At 43.0% G+C, this 19,363-nt stretch overlaps 1 protein-coding gene across 1 annotated transcript in view; it reads left to right on the top strand.

Annotated features, from left to right (window-relative positions):
- Window positions 1-19,363, top strand: part of CADPS (Ca++-dependent secretion activator) — a gene marked incomplete at its 5' end in the record, with an annotated part of 168,303 nt that overhangs the window by 115,897 nt on the left and 33,043 nt on the right. The window contains 5 exons of the mRNA XM_010178929.1: window positions 2,854-3,010; window positions 3,999-4,140; window positions 10,795-10,941; window positions 14,040-14,195; window positions 17,072-17,219. Coding sequence (XP_010177231.1) covers window positions 2,854-3,010; window positions 3,999-4,140; window positions 10,795-10,941; window positions 14,040-14,195; window positions 17,072-17,219 — 750 coding nt within the window. The remainder of the gene's footprint in view (window positions 1-2,853; window positions 3,011-3,998; window positions 4,141-10,794; window positions 10,942-14,039; window positions 14,196-17,071; window positions 17,220-19,363) is intronic.

Below are 19,363 nucleotides of genomic sequence, written 5' to 3'. Positions count from 1 at the left end.
ACTGATGACAAATGCCAGAGACAATGCCATTCACCTGTTTTTAAACTTGTGTTTTCTCTCTCTATGTATACGTATGTGTATATGTATATATGTATTTTAACTCCTTGAGGTCATACATATATACATGTGTATCCATGTGTAAAATATACAATAATAGGTGTGTTTGGCTAGAAAGCACACTTTTTTCCCCCGCTTTACATTGTGTTTTGAGCAAAACAGGTAAGTAGATGGTAAATAAATTAAATGTTACCATCTTGAAGGAGATTTTCAAAGTATGGTGCTACCACTCCCACCGCAGGAAGGTCCTGCTCACTGAGACTAGGGAGGAGGAGGTTGAGGATCCTGAGATGAGTTAGAGAGGTACAGAGCTAAAATTTTATGTTTCCAGCAAAAGGGAAACTGTGACTGGTTTGGGCATATTTTTTTTCCACAAATGATCACATGCTTTTCTTCATAATTTCTTTTAAAAATAGTTTTGGTTTTTTTTTTTTCCTTTTTCATGGAAGCAGGTTTTTATTGCAGGACTCTGAAGTGTTTATGTTGGGATTTGTTGCAGAAGATATTCTTTGGCCTCCCCTCTTTTCCCTCCCCCTCAAAATGCCAATTGCCCTTGGTCCTTCATAGCGATGACCTGTGGATGGTATCTGATGGGGCCACAGCCTGGCAGGCTCTGGGCAGGCGGAGGCACAGCCAAAGAAACCACAGCAGTGCCAGCACAGCCCTGGCATCCTCCTTCAAAACCACAGATGAACACTACTGATTTTAAGAGGACCCTCCACAGCCCCATGGCTCAGCATCCACTCGTTTTCCACCTGCACTTTGGGGAAAAGGTTTGAGCAGGTGTTGGGAGCAGACCTGGGTCTCGATGGTTTTGGTTCCTGTTCGACGCCTCCTGATGCAGCACTCCCAGGCGTCTGGCCATGAGCTGGGTTGGGCGCCAGCACCAGATGTAGGAAGAAGAGCTGAAGAGCATTGCCGTGTGTGCTCAGCCCTCCAGGCTCCCACACCTTGGTTTCGGCTTTTCCAGAGTAACAACTCCGCAAACACCCAGGGCCACCATCACCGCTGCCCCCGAGCTTTCCAGGCACCCCAGAGCCATGCCTGATGGCTTCCTTGACATGTGTGGGGCTGGGGGCAGTTTGCAGATGAAGGAGCCGAATGCAGCCTCCTTGTCCCCACACTGTGGCCACAGGGACACTGGAACGTGCTGGTGCTGCCACTCTGGGCATGGTGTTTGCCCAGCACGCCCCTGGATGCACCAAAACCATGCCTTCATGGCACAGCCCACTTCATCCACATCTTCACCCCCGTGACAGGGCAAGCCCGATACTGAGATTAGTTTGGGTGGTTGTTTTTGTTATTTTACATCTTGGATGAGCTCTGGGTGCATAATGCCCAGTGCCATGTCCAACTTATGCACTGACATCTTCACACCACTTTTGTATCAACTCATGGAAGAATAGCAGGGCAATGTTGGTCTGCTTTATGTTTTGGGGAAACAAAGGAGTGGAAATAGTCCCAAAGACCCCCTGCCAATATCACTGGCAGCAGAGAAGTCAGGCGAAAATAGGAAGAATTAAAGGGGTCCATGGCAGTAACCTGGTTTTGGGGCCGTGCTCCCCCTCTGTGGCCAAGTGAACCAGCAGCTGGAGTTGTGCTCTGCACGTCACTGCAGTTCTTCATCAGCGAATTAAAACCGAACCCTGAGAAAGTGAACGTCCATCCTGCTTATTCATGGCTGCTAAAATCTGCAAAAAATCCCCCTTCCTGACTGGCAATTCCTCTTTGAAACGATTCATCTATTCCCAGTCTTTTCTGTTTCATCTCCAGTCTTGCGCCTATGCTAGAGGTTTTCTTTTTCTTGCAAAGTGCCGGAAAGCTGTTCCTTAGACCCTTTTAAGTCCCTGAGCAATTTCCTATCCCTTCAAAATGACAGCACATGGTCCTAACGACAGCACTTCTCATATTGCATGTTCCCAGCCAGAAGTGATTACTAAACACGCATGCATGCGTTTGCAGCATTCACATCTGAGCCATGTACGATGTGAATGTCACGTCAGAGAGCCCGCACAGTGAATTTTAAGGACCCATGTGCATGAAAATGAGTTACTTCACTGATATTTTTTTGTTTTCAACTTTAGATCTATTTTTTCCCTGCCTCTGTGAAAATATAGGCTTGCCGTAGATACTTTTTTTTATCTTGGCATGTTGACAATAGAGCTTTGTAATTGGTTTCCTAATCAGTAGCCTTATGAAGGTGGTAGTGTGTTTCTATGGATGTGTATAGCTAACCATGTAAAATGAACAGTGCTGTAATAACTTTTACTGGTGATGTTTGAAATATCTCTAATGGAGAGTGTGAGTGATTTAGGACAGATTTTAATGTCCTAGGCTTATAGTTTTTCAAGACAAATAGAAGTAGTGAATCCAAATAAAATTTAGACTGTTGAAAACAGCAGAAAACCCACAAGGACAGTGAAGAAACTCCCAAATTTCTGTACTTTAGAACAAGAATTAGTTTATTTTTTCTGATAATTAGCATAAATAAAGTGAATGAAGTCATTTATTGTAAATTGAACAGACAAAACCTTCTCTGCCATGTTACAACTGCGTGCCTTTATGGTGGAGCTCTGAACAGATCCTCTACAAGAAACATTTGTATTAAAACAGTGCCTGATTGCTGTGATCAGCACTGTCTGTGCAGGCCAGCACTTTAAAGCACTGTTCTCTTTACAATAAAGGTAGTTTACATGAGATGCACTTTTTTTTTGGAGATATGTGGCCTAATGTCTTTCCCTGTGCTTTATTGGAACTAATATGCTTCTTTGTTATTTTTCTCTACCAACTCTGAAGGCCTTTGCTTGGTGGTCAGACTTAATGGTTGAGCACGCGGAGACCTTCCTCTCACTGTTTGCAGTGGATATGGATGCTGCGTTAGAGGTGCAAGCCCCAGACACCTGGGACAGCTTTCCGCTCTTTCAGCTTCTAAACGATTCCCTCCGTAGTGACTGTATGTATTATATTTTGATGATTTCTTTTTCAGTGGGCAGCTCAGGTTACTGATAATACTTAGAGCCTCTCCGTACTGCACAGAGAACAGAGATGGGTAGAGATTTACAGTCCATACTCTTTTAGCATCAGCTTGATTTTGTTCATTCCCACTAGAAAAAAGCACTCACATCCCCCTTAAATCAAATGCCTCAGTCGAAGGCGAGAAGTTGAACTTTTATTTTGCTTCATCTTCTCAAGTCTCTTGGTAATGGCTGCCTGATAAGCAGGGCATTAGGTACTCTATCTCACTGTCATTAAATGTGTGTATTGTTTTATATGTGTTTGTACTACATTTATTTAACATGGGTTAAAAGAGTCCCTGCTTTAGAAGATATTGAAGGGAGGAAAATATGAAAGTATATGGAAGCAGGAGGAGCTCAGAATGGTGCTTTGTGAAATAAGGCTGTTCTCCAAAGCACGTGAGCCCATGCCTTCAAAACCCAGGAGGATTTGGCACTCTCCTGGGGGGTCCTGCTTCTCCCCAGGGAGCTGGAGGCAAAATTGGCATTGCCTTCAGCTGGGTCCTAGAACAGGCCCCCAGTTTCCTTTCTATGACCGCATAAAAAAGCCAGGGACTCATCCTCAGAGAGCAATTTCCAGCATCACGGTAGTGAGTAACCAAAGAAGAAATTGTTCTCCTACCTGCAAAAGCCATAATGTTTGCCATGCTCTATTTCTTACATCCATTTTATTCACAGGAAGTAATAATGTATTTGTAAGTTTGACATTAATGGAAAAGACGATTCATTGTCTGTTTATTTGTTTGGAATAAGAAGTCTGCTGTCTTTGTCGTGAACATTGGTGCCTGATGCCAGCTCCTGTTATGTTCTTGAAGTTTCTTCCTGTTCGCTGACAAATTCGTTGTGTAATGAAGTGCCACGCTGTGGTTTGTTACAGAGGTTTTAGTAACAGTAGTGTCTTACTATACTTTTATTTATCTATTCTAGATAATTTGTGCAATGGAAAATTCCACAAACACCTCCAAGACCTGTTTGCTCCACTTGTTGTTAGATATGTCGATCTGATGGAGTCCTCAATTGCACAGTCAATTCACAGGGGCTTTGAGCGGGAGTCATGGGAGCCAGTAAAGTAAGGAAACCTCCTTTGATACAATCGGAATTTGGGTGCAAATGGATGGAGATTCATACTGAGATGAATTAGCAAACTTTAGACTGGACATGCAGAAAGTGCTTTAGATTTTTCTAGTTTAATGCTAAAAAGAGAAGGCCTGATCTCGTCAGGGTATTCAGGTTGATCAGGGAAATGGTGATTGCTTTTTGAAATGCGTTGCTGCCTCAATTTGGACTGTGTGCTTTTGGACGTGGAAGCATGAAAATGTGAAAAACTTCTTAGCTGGCATAGCTTTTTGGATCCTGTTCTAAAAGGCCTTTTCCAATGCTGCTTTTGAACTCAAATAGCTCCTTTTCAGAACAAAAGACCCCTTTCTTCACTGTGTTCAGTCCAGCCCTATAACCTGTGTGAGTCATTGCTGTACTTACTCTTCCCAATACTCTTTTTTTCCACCTGCCCTGTGGAGGGGTAGCACAGCACTGTACTTCTTGCCTGATGGCAGCACATGTCCCTACGTCCCAGGGCAGCTCTGCCGCGTCGCAGCTCCCTTGCCTGGAGGATTAGGTGTGCAGAAACCATAGGGAAACACGGGCGAGGTGATTCAAGCAGAATCAGTTATTAAATTTGGAGAACTAGGGATCTACCAGCAAGAAATGAGTAGCCTGAGAAGAACCCAAACTGAACTCAAGTGCTGGTGAATGATAAAAACGTGGCATGTGCTTTGGATTACTGTTGGTTTTTCGCAGGTTTTGAAGCATTGCTGAACCCTGTCATGCTTGCTTTAAAAAGCCAAATCAGATCCTATGAAGGAAAATAGCTGACTTTTCCTCCTAGTAAAGGTATTAAAAGAGAATGATCAACCCTTTGCAAACAACATAGGTCTGGCAGTGCTTCAGGCAGGGGATTGGGACCAGGTGACCTCTGGAGAGACCATTTTTTGTGCTTTTTTGCAGTTCTCTAGGCAAAGTTAAGTGACACTGCACTCTCAGAGGTTGCTGTATAAAAGAACGTGTGGTCTTTCAGGGCTTTTCACACCAAATATGTTCCTTTTACAAGGAAAAGAGATTTTGTTCGGCAGCCAGCCTCCCATATGCAACCTGGAGTCTGAGTACCCAGGTTTTTTCCTTTCTTTCTTGTGCATCCTCAGCATCCGTAAGGACTCTGCCTGCCAAATCTCAGGCCTTTTCTTGACACCTGATCATCCCCTCGGTTTTGAGTGGGGTTAAGTGGCTGGCATTCAGGAGCCTCCCTCACTTTCCATTTGCTGTCTTTGGTCTGCAGGCTAACAGGATTAAAAATTCTAAAAAATCTTGTTTCAAATAAGCAGATGTGACCCAGAAAACATACAAGAAATAGATCTTTCGAGTAGGAGAATGCCATTTTTACAGCCACTCTTTCAAGCAGAATTGCACTTCGAAGTTAGCATTAACTTTAGTTTCAGAGCTCTGCTTTAGTAATGAGTATGTTTGTATTTCCTTGTCTGTTATGAAACAGGGGCAGTTAACCACGTACCTGTCCGCCTCAGTCAAGCAGTTGATAAGCAATTCGTTCAGCATTTTTCTTTTGTCAGAAGCTGACATAATTTTGGCTTTTAATGACTTCTGCGGCTTAGCTATAGATGTCCGTAAGTACTTGGCTGTGGCACTTGCCTGTCAAAATGCTTTGTCCCTGACTATTCCGTTATCTATCATTTTGAAGTTATCTTTGATAGTTTTTAAAGGATCTTTTCTTAGTTCTCTTGTAATGGTTATTCTTCTGGATTTCCAGTTACAGAGCGCTTTGAGCATTACAGCTTCATGCGATAGCCCAGGGTGGACTATGTGTCTTACAGACTTGGGTATTTAAAAGATTTCTTCCAGCAGGAAAGTGGGTGCTTTTCACAAGGAGCTCGTGTCCATCTGGTGAAAAGATGCACTCCGGATTTTTTTTCACTAGTTGGCATTTTGTTCTTGTGTCTCACACACAAAAGCGCGAGTTGCAAATGCTGGCTTAACGCGCCGTGACCCAGTGAAGGAAGGTCCCAGCAAAGGCACAGAGGGTGGCACATACAGCGGAAGGGAGAAGGGGGGTGTCATTCCTAGGATCTTATGACAGTTTGGATGTGCTGCTCAGAACTAAATGTCAAGGCATCTTCATCTTTTGCCTCCTGGGCAGACCACCTGCTCCTCTTTGTCTGATCGACAGTGCGCTTGCAGAAAAACTCAGGTCAGAGACTTACATGGTTTGATTCGCCCTTCTGATCCTACTGCCTTCTCAGCCCACATGTCCGTAGTGCAGCACAGCTGCATTTTTGGCCACTGGTTCTCAAATAGTTTGGACCAGCTGATTCCCATCCAAGTCACGGCCTTCCATTGCCACCTCTGCAGCAGAACTTTTTGGGAAGTGGGAACGCTGCAGTATGTTTTTCCATGGCTTTCTGCTGCTTTGAAGAAAGGCCTTCAGGTTGGCCAGAAAAGGTAGATCATCATGGCTCTCCATTCCACCGAGCTTACTGCTGTCCTGCTTTGGATCTCTACGATGAATTGTGAGAAGGAAATCTCATTATCTCCTGTTAACCAAGAAATTATTCCACAACACGAAGTCTTTTGAAAGGGTTTCTCTATACTTGTGCTTGCAATCAAGGCTGAAATATGTAGCCCTCCATAACCTGACCAGATGGCAGTTTGCAAGCATATATTTCTTCTATTTTCATTCCCGAATACTCTGCACCTTATGCTACAAGGAGTTAGGTACAGAAATCACAAACAGCGAGAGAGATACTGTTAAGTATTGAAAACATGGGGGGAAAAAGCATCGATGTAATGTGCTCATGAGGGCTATGTAATCTGCCTCTGCAGAGCTGCTGAATTTGCAGGGGGTCCGTGCCCTATAGCTAGAGCAGCTGGTGTGCTTGTATGAATCCACGCAGAGAAACGTGGAACACTTGTCCTTCGCACAGTCATCCAAGTACGGAGGATACAGAGTAGGTCTGTTCTCTGGTGAGTTGAGAGGTCTTGGAAAAGTAGGGTTTGCAATGGGTTTTTTTCATGCTAGCTTCTCGGAGAACGCTGATTTATCCCGCAGCCAGCAGACACGTACGTGTGTGTGTGCGTCTCTGTGTGTGTGTCTGTGTTGGAAGATCTTCTTGAGCAAATGCTAAAGCCGGTGCAATGACAACCGATTTTATTCACTTGACTAGGACGTTACTCATTGACCTATGGCTGTCTCTGCCGCACTGTAGTCCTGGCTTTAGCATCTATCAATTGCTCACTAACCCGTTGCAAACTATTTATAAATGTATCATTAATATCAATGTAAGAACTTGAGCAGTGTGATTATACTAATAATTTTATATGGTTGTACTACTACAAAATGCTAGTGAAAAACATTTCCCCTTAAAAGAAGCACCGCTGTAGTGAAAATGAGTATTTTTGTTACTATCCTGGGTGTCAGTCAGAGGAAGAGCACAGATTTGACTGCCTACTTCACTATCAAGCTCTTTGCTTCACATCAAGGCTTTTGTGAAAAGATTTGCTCTTGAGCAGTTGCTCAGCCTAGGCAGTAAGGTGTAAGCGTTTATAGTGATGGAAGAGACAGGCGGTTTGCATCTTCCTTCACTAAATAATTTCAAGCATCCTGCAGGAACTGAGCATTTAAGTATGGACAAGGCTCTCGTTCAGCTCTGTTCCGAAGCCAGGAGACACCTCAGTAAAAGTGCTGTGATTTTTCTGCCTTCCTTTCAGTACCAGGGCAGCTCTACAGGAGCAGCCCCTGTGTGATGGGGCTTGTTTTCTGTGACCGGTGCTGCAGGACAGTGCGAGCGCTGGGATGTTGTCCAGGGGTACGTTGCCAGTCTGTTTGCACTGCGGATTTCCCCACGGGCAGCCCAGGTGAAAGCCATTTCTGCAGCTACCAGACACAAACGGGGGTGAATCAGAAGAAGCTGAGAAAACAAGCAGCACAGCTCCAGAGCGTGCGTCTTTTATCAAACGTATCAGGATCCAGTCCTGAAGCTGAGTCGTCTGAAATCAGACAGCCCTCATCTTGTTGATGCAAATGCCCACATTCCTTGCCTGATGGCTGAGGTTATATTTAGCCATCTATATTAAATAGGCATGGCTGGCTTCTAGAAACAGTTTCTCATCTTGGACCTGTAGTTTTATGGTCTGAGCAACTGCAGACTGGAACATTTGTTGGTAATATTAATCATTTTTTACAGGTCTCACTGCAACTGTTAGTCAGATAATTAGATATGTTGAACCTGCAAAACTGTGCATGTCAATTCAGGAGAATATTTTTTAAATTAGTTACTGTATGTTAACATAATATACTCCATTATTTTGCTGTTTTGTTTTGTTTTAAGAGTACTAACTTATTCTTGCAACATATCCTTGCATCAGCAAAATAATGTGTTGTATAAAAGAAATATGTTTCCGTGTGAATATAGTATACTGTTTACTCTAGAAGTCATATTTTATTAATACAGTGTTTTTATTAATATAACACTGTCACTTCTTGAATTTTAATATTAAAACCAAAGGTCCTCTGATTTATGTATTTACCATCTGGCTAAGTTATTTAAGTTGCTTTTCCTTATACATTTATATGTTGTCCACCTCTTGCTATTTCTTTATTTATTCCATACCAGTATCTAACCACATGCACTGCCATTTCTGAAGATTTAACACTCTCTCAATCACTATGGAGTCTGTGTCTCATTCAATAATCATATCATCTTGGTAGCAGATACAGTATGAATGGAAACAATGGGCAGCTTTGCTACATTAGGGAAGTCTCATATCTGCTTGCTGCCTGACAAAGAGAACAAGCAGAGAGCATCACGTCAAATCTACAAAGAAGTATAGAAACAAAATAAACAATAACATAGGTTAGGTGCTTTTTTTCACTAGAAAAAGACTTTGTATTGTAGTTTTCTGCCCCAACAAGAGATTTTATTCACAAAGGGAGAATGATGATAAAGTCTGTTCCCTAAGACTTGCCACCAATGACAAGCTGAGCTCTTGTAGAGATGTGGTTCAGATCTGCTGATGCATTAGGAAACATATATTCAGTATAGCCAGCTCAATTCCATTACCTTGGGTTTTGATATATAAAATGTTCAGTAAGAAATGGAGTTCAGTGTAAGACTCAAGGAACTTGCTAGGATTTTAATATGCCTTGGACAACATAGTGTATCATTTGATAGTTTTCCAAGAGTCCAGATAATGCTGCCTGTACAGGAGCTAATTTAATCCAGGGGAATGGAGAGACTTCCTGAGGTGACAAGTCCTGGTGCGGTCACTGAGAGCAGAGATGTTTGGGTGCTGAAGCTGTGTCCATGCACATCACTAGAAAAGCTTTCAGTAGCTTCAGCAGCACAGGGTTAAGCTGAAATCCTGAAGTCCTGATTCCACTTCCACTGAGCCCAAATAATGATCCAGTGAAAACAGTGTCAAAGCATCTGGTTTTGTTCCTCAAATGGGACTGTAAAACCATCTATGGGTTGTGTCCCAGTGTGCCACACACATTCAGGCAGAAATAAGATATACCTCTGAAACTGGCTGTGTTTCTATGAGCCAGGAAACATGGGAGTCGGGTAAATGAGTTCTACGTCTTGCTGATTCCGAAATCCCATGGCATATTTTTTTTTTGCATGTAAAATACAACTGTGATGAGATGATACTCATTAAAATAGAATTGGACCGAGTATAACATCTAGAGACTTAGCACACTAAAATACGTCAGGATGTTTTGCAAACTCTGTGCACGCAGTGCTGTTACACCGCACATTGTTCAATTAATACCCTGGCCCACTTCTAAAAGATCTCTTCTTGCATAACAGTTGCATGTCTGAAAATATTTATTGAAGGCATGATGCCCAAGCACACATGCCTGATAAATTAACCTTTGAATGTCTTAATCACCCCATGGCCCATTTCCAGCCAAGAAACATTCACGTACCAGGCCTGGATTTATTAAGTGCAGTTTATTCACCGTGCACGTGTGTAGAGCTGGGGAACCTGCAGGACCCATTTTATCCACACCCAGGGATGTGAGGGAGGACCAGGGCATGAGTCTGCACTGAGGAGGAACATTGTGGTTGACCCTTTCATTGCTCCAGATGAGCACATCTTTGTTATTTGTAGAATATCAGCTAAACAGAGAGGTTTTGGAGTGAAATCCTGACTCCATTGAATTTGGTGGCAAGAAAAACTCTTAAGGACTTCTGCAGGAATTTCAAACTCCCCGTTTATTATTTTGAATCCCGATTCTCCAGCAGATCTGTTAGTGTAGCTTTTTCATCCAGCCTGAGTGTGTAAGGACTGAGGCTCACTTCCTTACGAGAGAGATTTTCCCGAGGAAAGGCTGCTCTCTGCCCTCTGCAGTGGTATCAGGACTTGAAGGTGGAGTTATTTTCTGTGGGTGTTTGAGTACTCCCTTAATTTGCTACTTTGTGATTCTTCTTCTTTTCGTTCTGTTCCTTTTTTCAGTAACTTGCTTTTTATTGCAGACCACAAGCCCAGTACACTTAGGCTTCCATACTCATGCTTCTTTCCGAAATGTTTTGCTTTGGTTTTTTGACTGTCGTCGTGCTGTGAACTTTGCAGATTTGTTTATGAGTGTCACGTGCTTCTGCTACATCTGCATTGTCACTGTTATGGTATTTTTTCTTTCTGTCTGTTTCTTCCACAGGAGTTTAACAAGTAATCTGCCCAATGTGAATCTACCAAATGTGAATCTCCCTAAAGTACCAAATCTACCAGTTAACATCCCACTAGGCATCCCACAAATGCCTAGCTTTTCTGCACCGTCATGGATGGCTGCTATTTATGATTCTGAGTGTGTATTCAGTTCAAATTAGATCTCATTTAAATTTAAAGTAATCTTGGCATGGATATGTATTGTTTGTTTCTCTGCATTATATAAAACTTTAAAGAGTGATACAGTTAATTAGACATTTTCTGAATGAGACACTAGTGAATTTCTGGCATATGTATTTTGAGGACTTTTTGTGTGAATCTTGAAAATTTGTCTTACTCCCACCTTGAGTTTGAGCAAGTATCTTGCTTTGCAAAATAGCTGTCAACAACAGGACGTGGTCTGAACAACGCATGAGCCACAGAGCTTACAGTGCGACATTGTGTGTCTCAGCAAAGAGTTTTGTCCAAAAGAGATCAACCCATTTCTGTGGACCAGATGTAGATCTAAAAGTGAATTTTATATAAAGCAAGTTCTGCATTTCCCAGATAATAATTTTTGTCTTGATTTTGGTGAAACAGTTTAACAAAGAGGAACACCCCTGCAACAGTTTTTATTCACGTTGGGGGAGGCCACGGAGAGCAATTAAAGCTCCACTGCCATTGTTACAGCCTGAATAACACTGTGACCAACTCAAGATATTTTCAATGTGAGCTTTAGAGTATGGCCTGCAAAATTTGGCACGGAGTCACAGCTCTGTAGGAGCTTTGTGCTCCCCAATCCCTGTCCGAGTGTCCCAGGGTGCACAGGTGGAGCTCGGGGTGGGGAGGATGTATCACAAATCCTGAGCACAGATTAGGCAACTTCTGTTTTTACAGCAGATTTCTCTTAAATGTCCCAGCCACCAAGCAGTGTGGAGGGTGGTACAGAGTGGGCTCAACCCAAATCTCGTCATCTCATCTCCCAGGATGTCCTAGCACAGGAACTGAGACCTTGCCAGTTCTCTTTCTAAATTCCTAGAGGGTTATTTAGAGTTGACATGGGGTGGTCTCAGCCAGCACTGCACAGATGTGTTGCTTTTCCCCTACCTTCTCACTTCAAAGATAAAGCTGAAGAAACCCCCCAAAACTATCCCCTTGAAGCACCCTCAATTACATCTACACCTGGGGTCCACCAAAATGCCTCTGCCATTAGCCTCATGCAGGCTGTATTGCAGAGCAGTTGTAATGAACCAGAAGTAAAACAAACACTTATGTTTGATTTTTTAATATGTACTTTTTAAAAAATTTAAATATTAGCTTGGTCGTTTGTGTTTCAAAGCTATACAACTCATATTCATGCTAAGATAGCTCTATTAAAGGCTAGCTTAGGCAGTTGTCTGTAAAGAGTACTTGGAAGTTTTAATCTTTCTCTGTGCATGCTTTGTGGTATTGCCCTTGAAAAGATAAGAATCATGTCATGACAGAAAATTGGATAATCCCTCTGCAAATGCCTGAGCATCAATGGTACAATGCAAGCTGCCTGAGTGATTAGAGTCATTGCAGTGCTCACAAGCAAAATATTAACAGCGCATCTTGGAAATGAACTTACTGTATTGTTTACTTGCACGGAGCCCTAATCAAAAGTGAGAAAAAGGCCAAGAATAATACTTCTAAAATATTGAAACCAAATGGATGTCATAATGCTGCTGTAGTAAATACCAATTATTGTATTTGTACGTGTATTTTATTTAAAACATAAATTTGTGCAGTTCCAAAACTGGGTTTAGACTGTTAAAGCTCATTTGTACCCAAGCACAGGTTCGAACCAGGCAAAACTAAAAACTGATGGTAGACTAACACTCAAGACTGCTGTACAAACTGGCCCCTGGTTGGAGGAAATGCCTGATTCTTTATCTTTTCATCTCCCTGGTTTCCTTTGACTCACCCTTCCCCTCCATCAAAGGACATGTTACCTGTTGCTTAGTGTCAGATATGTTTCTCCTACAACCGAGATGGCTCATTCTTTATCTATGTGAGCGCAGGACCCTGCAGGACCCCTCTGGCATGTTGGGACTCTGGTTCTCACCTCGCGGTAGCCGTGTCTGCATTAGCTCCGGTCTCCTCTAGCATTAACTCAATGCAGCTGGCATCTGTCACAATAGAAACACCCTCCCTCATCTGTTTCTATAGATGATGTCAGCACAAGTGGCAATGCATGGTGTGTTAAATATCTTATAAATTACTGTGTTAGCACGAGTGGTATGCGAGGAGGGGGTTGAAACTCTTGAAGCTCCCTTGGTAATTGTACTACAAAAAAAAAATTAAAAAGTGAGAGAGAAGGCGAGAGGGAGAGAAAAGGGTTACGGATGCATAAATTTCTCTGCACAAACAGAGTGCAATCCAGTTCTGTATTTTTATTCTGCGAGTGGAGGTTTGAGATAAAATTATACTGTGAAAAGAGCCCGTGTAGCTACGCACTGCAGGACCAAAGACTTCCATCTGGGCAGGGGTATGGGTACAAGAATATATGCTTGGGAGAGAAATTCAGAGTTTTTCTGACAGACCAAAGATGTTGCAAAATAAATTAAAAAAAAATAAATTGTTGTCCTATAGATGCCTTTGCAAGAGGCAGATCTGTGAAAAGGCGCAGCGGTCAATCCTGCCAAAACTCCTGGATGTGAGATGTCTAGTGCCCTTAGCTCAATTGACTTACCCCGATTTTTTTTCAGCTGTTCAAGAGATAAAGCGTGTCCTCGCTCACCACTTGTTAGCACTGTCCCTTACCTGGAAACCGGGCCCTCACTGCGGGGGGACAAGGCAAACTCAAGATAAAATTCAGAGGGGGCTGGAATTTGCATGAGACCCTGAATCTTAATAACTGCATACGGCCTAGTATGGCAGTTATTATTGATCGAGGATTTTCTGCCACAGTTACTGGCCTTAATTCTTAATAATCACATACGTTAATGTGGTTATTAACTAAGGCTGATTTTTACCATACACACATTCTTCCCGTTAATATGTGTAACTCATGATGTTGTCTTACTCACCTGGTCTGGAAAGTTTTGTGGGTTATGACAGCAAGGTAGATTAGGCAACTGTATGGTAAAACTCAAAATCCTGATGGTGGAGATTGCCAGCGTTGTCCTGTGTATGAAACTACTGTCTGCTCTACACTTGTTGCAGGGATGGTCTCCACATCAGGTTACAAAGAGCTTGATGCCACTTCTGACTTCTGTTCTCATTTTGCCCTGCCAGCAATGGATCAGGCACCTCAGAAGATATGTTCTGGAAACTCGATGCCCTCCAGACCTTCATTCGGGATTTGCACTGGCCCGAGGAGGAGTTTGGAAAGCACTTAGAGCAACGCTTGAAGCTTATGGCAAGTGACATGATCGAGTCTTGCGTGAAAAGGTACGTGCCCGTGAGCAAACTAGTCCTGTTTCTCATAGGAGCTGACAGGATGCAATGGGTTTTTCTGTCTTATTATCAATGAAGCTTCACTTCAACCACCTTTTCTTAGTGACCCCAGCTCACCTCTGCCCAGGACAGGCGTGGTGGAAATCCACCCCATTGCTGTGAATTGTGGCTTGGAATTCTTCCAAGCAAGCACTTCCCTGTTGAGGCTCTGGAGAGTGCATATTCACAATAAGGCAATAAATCACCCTTTCTTTCAAGCTGTATGGGATGTTACTTATTTTCCTTGGCACACATGAGGTCAAGTCTTTGTAAATGCAGTTTGGTAGTTGGCAGTAGTTTGGTGAAGGCATAGGCCTAGGTAAGATCTCAGCACCCACCTAAAATACACAGGTTCATGAAAAAGCAAGCAAAAAAGTGATCCCAAAAAGGGGATATGGTGTAGCTTGGCACACAGGCTTCACATCTGCCATAGATTGAGAAAAGCTGTTGTATTATTACATTCATTATAGGATACTCACCTGCAGATCTTCCAAAACAGAGAGGTTTCCTTAAAAAACTTTCAAACATGCAGGCAGCTGTTATTTTGAAAACAGAATGTTATGGGTAAATTTCCAACCTTTTCACAGTAACTTAGGTGTATTTGGTATTAGAGGTGATGAGGCAGGAGGAAGAAATTAACTTTGCATCCCATTGTGCAGAAATTAATAGACAAAGAGATGAACCAAGGGAAAAATGGGTGTCAAATACAGCTGGTAGATGGTAATATTAGCTGCAATGTGTGAGGTGGCTGTTCTGTACCACAATTGCCTGGCCACTCTGCAAGTGTGAGCGTGGCATTTATCATTCACACATCCCTCACAGTCTGGATACGCAACGTCAGCCGTAGGAGAAGGCACGTTCGGTCCCTGAGATGCAGGCAGGAGACTCACCCGCTGGAAGGCAGACAGCTCAAAGCTTGCTCTGGAATAAAACCCAGTACATTTTAAGTGCAGTGACATGGTCATGATGTCTTTGGCATTGAGCGAGTCCCGCTTTATTGCAGCGGCGCATGTTTGCTCCTTTGACTGGCACGAACGCTGAGCTTCAGTCATCCTCTGTTTGCCAGACCATCCTTTAGGAGCCAAGCCAGTGCTGGAGCTCTGCTCTCTGCCCTGCCCCCAGCATCACCATCAAAACACTTATTTTCTCCTTTTTAAAAAAAAAATGGGAACCAATTTGCTGCACCTGCAGTGCAGTTACAGCTGCGATGATCTATAGAAATCAGACCAGGTCAGGTCAGCTGAGATAACTGGGAAAAACAAGCAAGTTTACAGGTACATCTGAGGAAGGGCTTGTGTGCCTGACAGCCAGGGATTTTTTTTTCCCAACTGCTTCAACCTTTCTACAAATATGTTGCCCCTCTATAAAAACCTGGCCCAGCTTGTAATGGTATAACTATATATAATGGTTCTGAGCATAAGTAAGTAGGAACATACTCATCTCTGCGAGGAGATGGAAAATCCCAGCCACTTTGGGTCCTTTCAGTAATTATCAAGATTCTAGTCCCCGAGTCCAGGCTAAATCTGGCACTGGTAATTAAATCAGTTCAAATGCCACTGCTGATGTAAACCAATATGCTGCCTTCCCTATTTATATCACCTGCAAACAGGGCCTGGCTAAGGTTTCTTTAGCAATTTCAGTTTGACACAACATTTTTCTTCGCGTCTGTCTCTGAACTGTTGAATACCATGGAGGAGCCACCCCGCCTTCCGCACTTGGTTGTATTTCGGTGCTTTCAGGAAAGCAACCCTTGCAAGAAAGGCCTGTTTCACTAATAAATTTGGGCAGGTGGACCTGTGTACCAGCTCAGGTCTCCTCCCAAGAACAGGAGTCTCACATTTGTAAATGAGTTTTCATTCTCATAACCCTTGAGAGATCGTTCAAGATCAGAGTTACTCTTGAGCTGCAGCTGATATTATTATTTCTAAATTGAAGCTCCTATGTTAATTTGTTGGCAGATTCTGTCTGATGTGATAATTGTTCTGTGTTAGCTTGGGTTAGTGAAGTACCTCCAGAATCTGCAGAGGGGCTCCAAAGAAAGGCAACGCAGTGCCCACCATACTGCAGAGCATTCCCCAGGGTAGAGTCACAAATGCCTTGATATGTTAAAATATGACACAGGGTCCAATCCTGTCATCTTTGGCCCAACAAAGCTCCTGGTGTAACACAGTTTGTGACTGCCAAGGATTCAAATTTGAGCTCAGTGAATCCTCAGGAGAGCAGTGAGGTGCAGGCTGGTGTGATGTGTGTGCAGGTGTTCACGACTGCACCCATGCACATTTTGCAGGTGTATTCTGGTGAGGATGTGCGCTTCAGGGAAACCACTTCTATGAACTTATGTGACAATTAGGAACTTCAGCAAGCAAATAAAATCATGTAAACCTAAAAATGCAATGATCTGGCAATGTCCTTTCAGTAAAGCAATAAATGAGCTGCTGTTATTTGTAATTGATATAATGGAGCAATAGGAGCTTCCTTTAATGCATCAGGTTTGCTATTTGTCTGTGGTTATAAATCAGCTAATGCAACCAAATTATAGGTGTACATTGACACTGCTGTTTGTAGCATCATCACACTGTTTATCAAGCATGAGAAAGTCATAGTTTCCCTGAAACCATTGCTCACTTTATAAATAGTGTGTATTCTGGAAAGTGGGTTTCTTCTTAAACTGGAAAATCATTTTTAGTAAAAGCACATTGGTAACAATTGCACTATAACGCTCTCGGCAGCATTCAGCTCTCTGGTTTCTTGAACTCTTCTCGGTATCATTTCACATTATTATTAGCTTCAGCATGTTAAAAGGTAACTGAAATGTCTTTTTTTCTCAACAGAACCAGGATTGCATTTGAAGTAAAGCTGCAGAAAACCAGCCGATCAACAGATTTCCGAGTCCCTCAATCAATATGCACCATGTTTAATGTCATGGTGGATGCCAAAGCTCAGTCAACAAAGCTTTGCAGTATGGAGATGGGCCAAGAGGTAAAAATGCAGGTTCTTCCCTTCACAGCTTTCAAAGGCAATGCCATGAAATTTCCTATCTCCTGTTGTGCTAGTTTCAGAGGCATTGTTTCAGTTGTGGATTTAATCTTCCATATAGAGTGTGCAGATGAATATACAAGGGGTGTTTCTCAAATCAGTCTAATGAACATAAACATTCAGAATCCCTGTCACTTAGCAGTGGCTTTTTGCAAGAGCTGTGGTATGCATCTCTTAAGCTTGCTTGATGCATGATGACCATGTGTATATATGTAGAGTCATTAACTGCACCTTGGAGCCAGGTGTTGGCAACACACTTTCTGTGTATGACTATTTTTTGTAGGCAAACATAAGGAAAATGTAAGTGCCAAGTTGTTGCTGTGATGCTTGTAAGGAAAAAAAAACCACAAAAACAAAAGCCACCAAAACAGGTAACTTCCGAAAGTAGACGGACATTCCAGCTGCTGTGACTTCCTTGAGTACTGGGTATAATCAGCAAACTTGATGGTCTTGGACTGGCAGGTTCTTAATGACTCAAGTTGCCAAACAACAAATGTGTTTAATTAATTGCTGATAATTGTTTTTCTTCTGAAGCCATAGTAGCAGGTTGAAGTTTCTGTGAATTGATCTATGAATTAGAAAGACATGGTAAATTGGACTAGATTAAATACATCATAATGATCATTGTGCTACAGTGGCTTCAAGCCAAATTAAATATTCCTGTAGCAGTCTAGAATAAATACATGAATACTGTTTGGCTGTCCTATCCCACTGCCTGTCAGCACTTCCTAGACAAACCCTTTCATGACAACGTCCCGTGGTCAGATTTTGCAGTGAATCATTGCAACTTGTTGTTTTCTTTTTATTTGTTCACCTCACCCTGTTCCTCTGAGAGCACTTGCTCCAAAGGCCACTGGATGCAGCAGGGACTCTTGCCCTGATGTCAGTGGTGTTTGGATCAGACCCAGTTCTTCTTTTTATTTTTCTTATACGTGTTTCAGTTATAACATTTTATTTGCAATCGTCACCTTGCAAGAGAGGTTTCAAACTGCTCATCATCAGGGTCTTCCTTCATCCTCCAGGTCAGCTGAGGCAGATCTTGAATGAGCTTTTGTTGTCCAATCTTGGACATGAACTTCTCCACCACTTTCTGTTCCATATCCATACCCATCTACCTCCCCAGATCCCTCAGCCTGCAGCTGCTGCAGCCAGGAAGGGCTATGGTTGTGATGCTCCTCACAGCAAAGCAGCACCAAACCCTCATACATTACACTAGCGCAGTCCCTGGGGACAGGGACGTTTTGGAGATCAAGCGGACTCTGATATTGTGACAGAGCAAGCTCATTACATTCATAAAATTTCCAGGTTAAGTATTCAGATGGGAGGAGACTGATATCATCAGCTGCCTCTGGATATAGTGTGGCCAGGCACTCGCTGCATCTTTCCGTGCTGACCTGGGATGCTCTGTGCTTGCCACAGTTTCCTCCAAATTTTGAGCATCAGTCACGTTGCCCATATGGCCTGAGTCAAATTGCAAGCGAGAGGCGAGCGGGCGGCAGCGCGGGTGTTTCTCTGCTGCTCTCAGCTGCAGCGGGATTCACTCTGCAAATCTGCCTGTGCCACTTCAAGAAGGTGTTTGGTACAGCAGCACGGAGTCAGCCCAACTCCTGTGGCAGGCAGCAGTTGCTGGGACATGAGGTTTTTAACAGATAGCTGAACTAATAGACCTGTAAAGCAGATGTAAATTATCGGTGCATAAGTTACTATTTAGGGCTACAGTATTTTATACACCCTCCCTTTTTCTTTTCTTCCTTTTAATGAGTTTTCCTACCTCCCCTTCCATTAGCTCATGGCACTCCGCATTTTAGCTACCTCCATCTCCTCTTCTTGAAACTTTCTAAACTGGTGCACTGAGATGGTCGCACTGGGGGTGGATAAAAGGTCTGTTGTTAGTGCCCACAAAGGGAGGACAAAATGCCACCCCAGCTCCTGCGGTCCCCATTGGAAATTATGAGATGGTCACATAGACAGCAGAGGGGTGAGGAACCGCGTTTCCAGCCTGGGTCTGTGCAGGGAGCTGGGTCTGTGCATCACTGAGTCCTTCTGTCCCCCATCCCTGGCACCGTGTGGCTCCTAAAATACATGGT

Source organism: Mesitornis unicolor, unplaced genomic scaffold (assembly GCF_000695765.1).
Source record: "Mesitornis unicolor isolate BGI_N332 unplaced genomic scaffold, ASM69576v1 scaffold322, whole genome shotgun sequence".
Classification (NCBI taxonomy): Eukaryota; Metazoa; Chordata; class Aves; order Mesitornithiformes; family Mesitornithidae; genus Mesitornis; species Mesitornis unicolor.
This window is presented reverse-complemented; position numbering and strand designations above follow the sequence as displayed.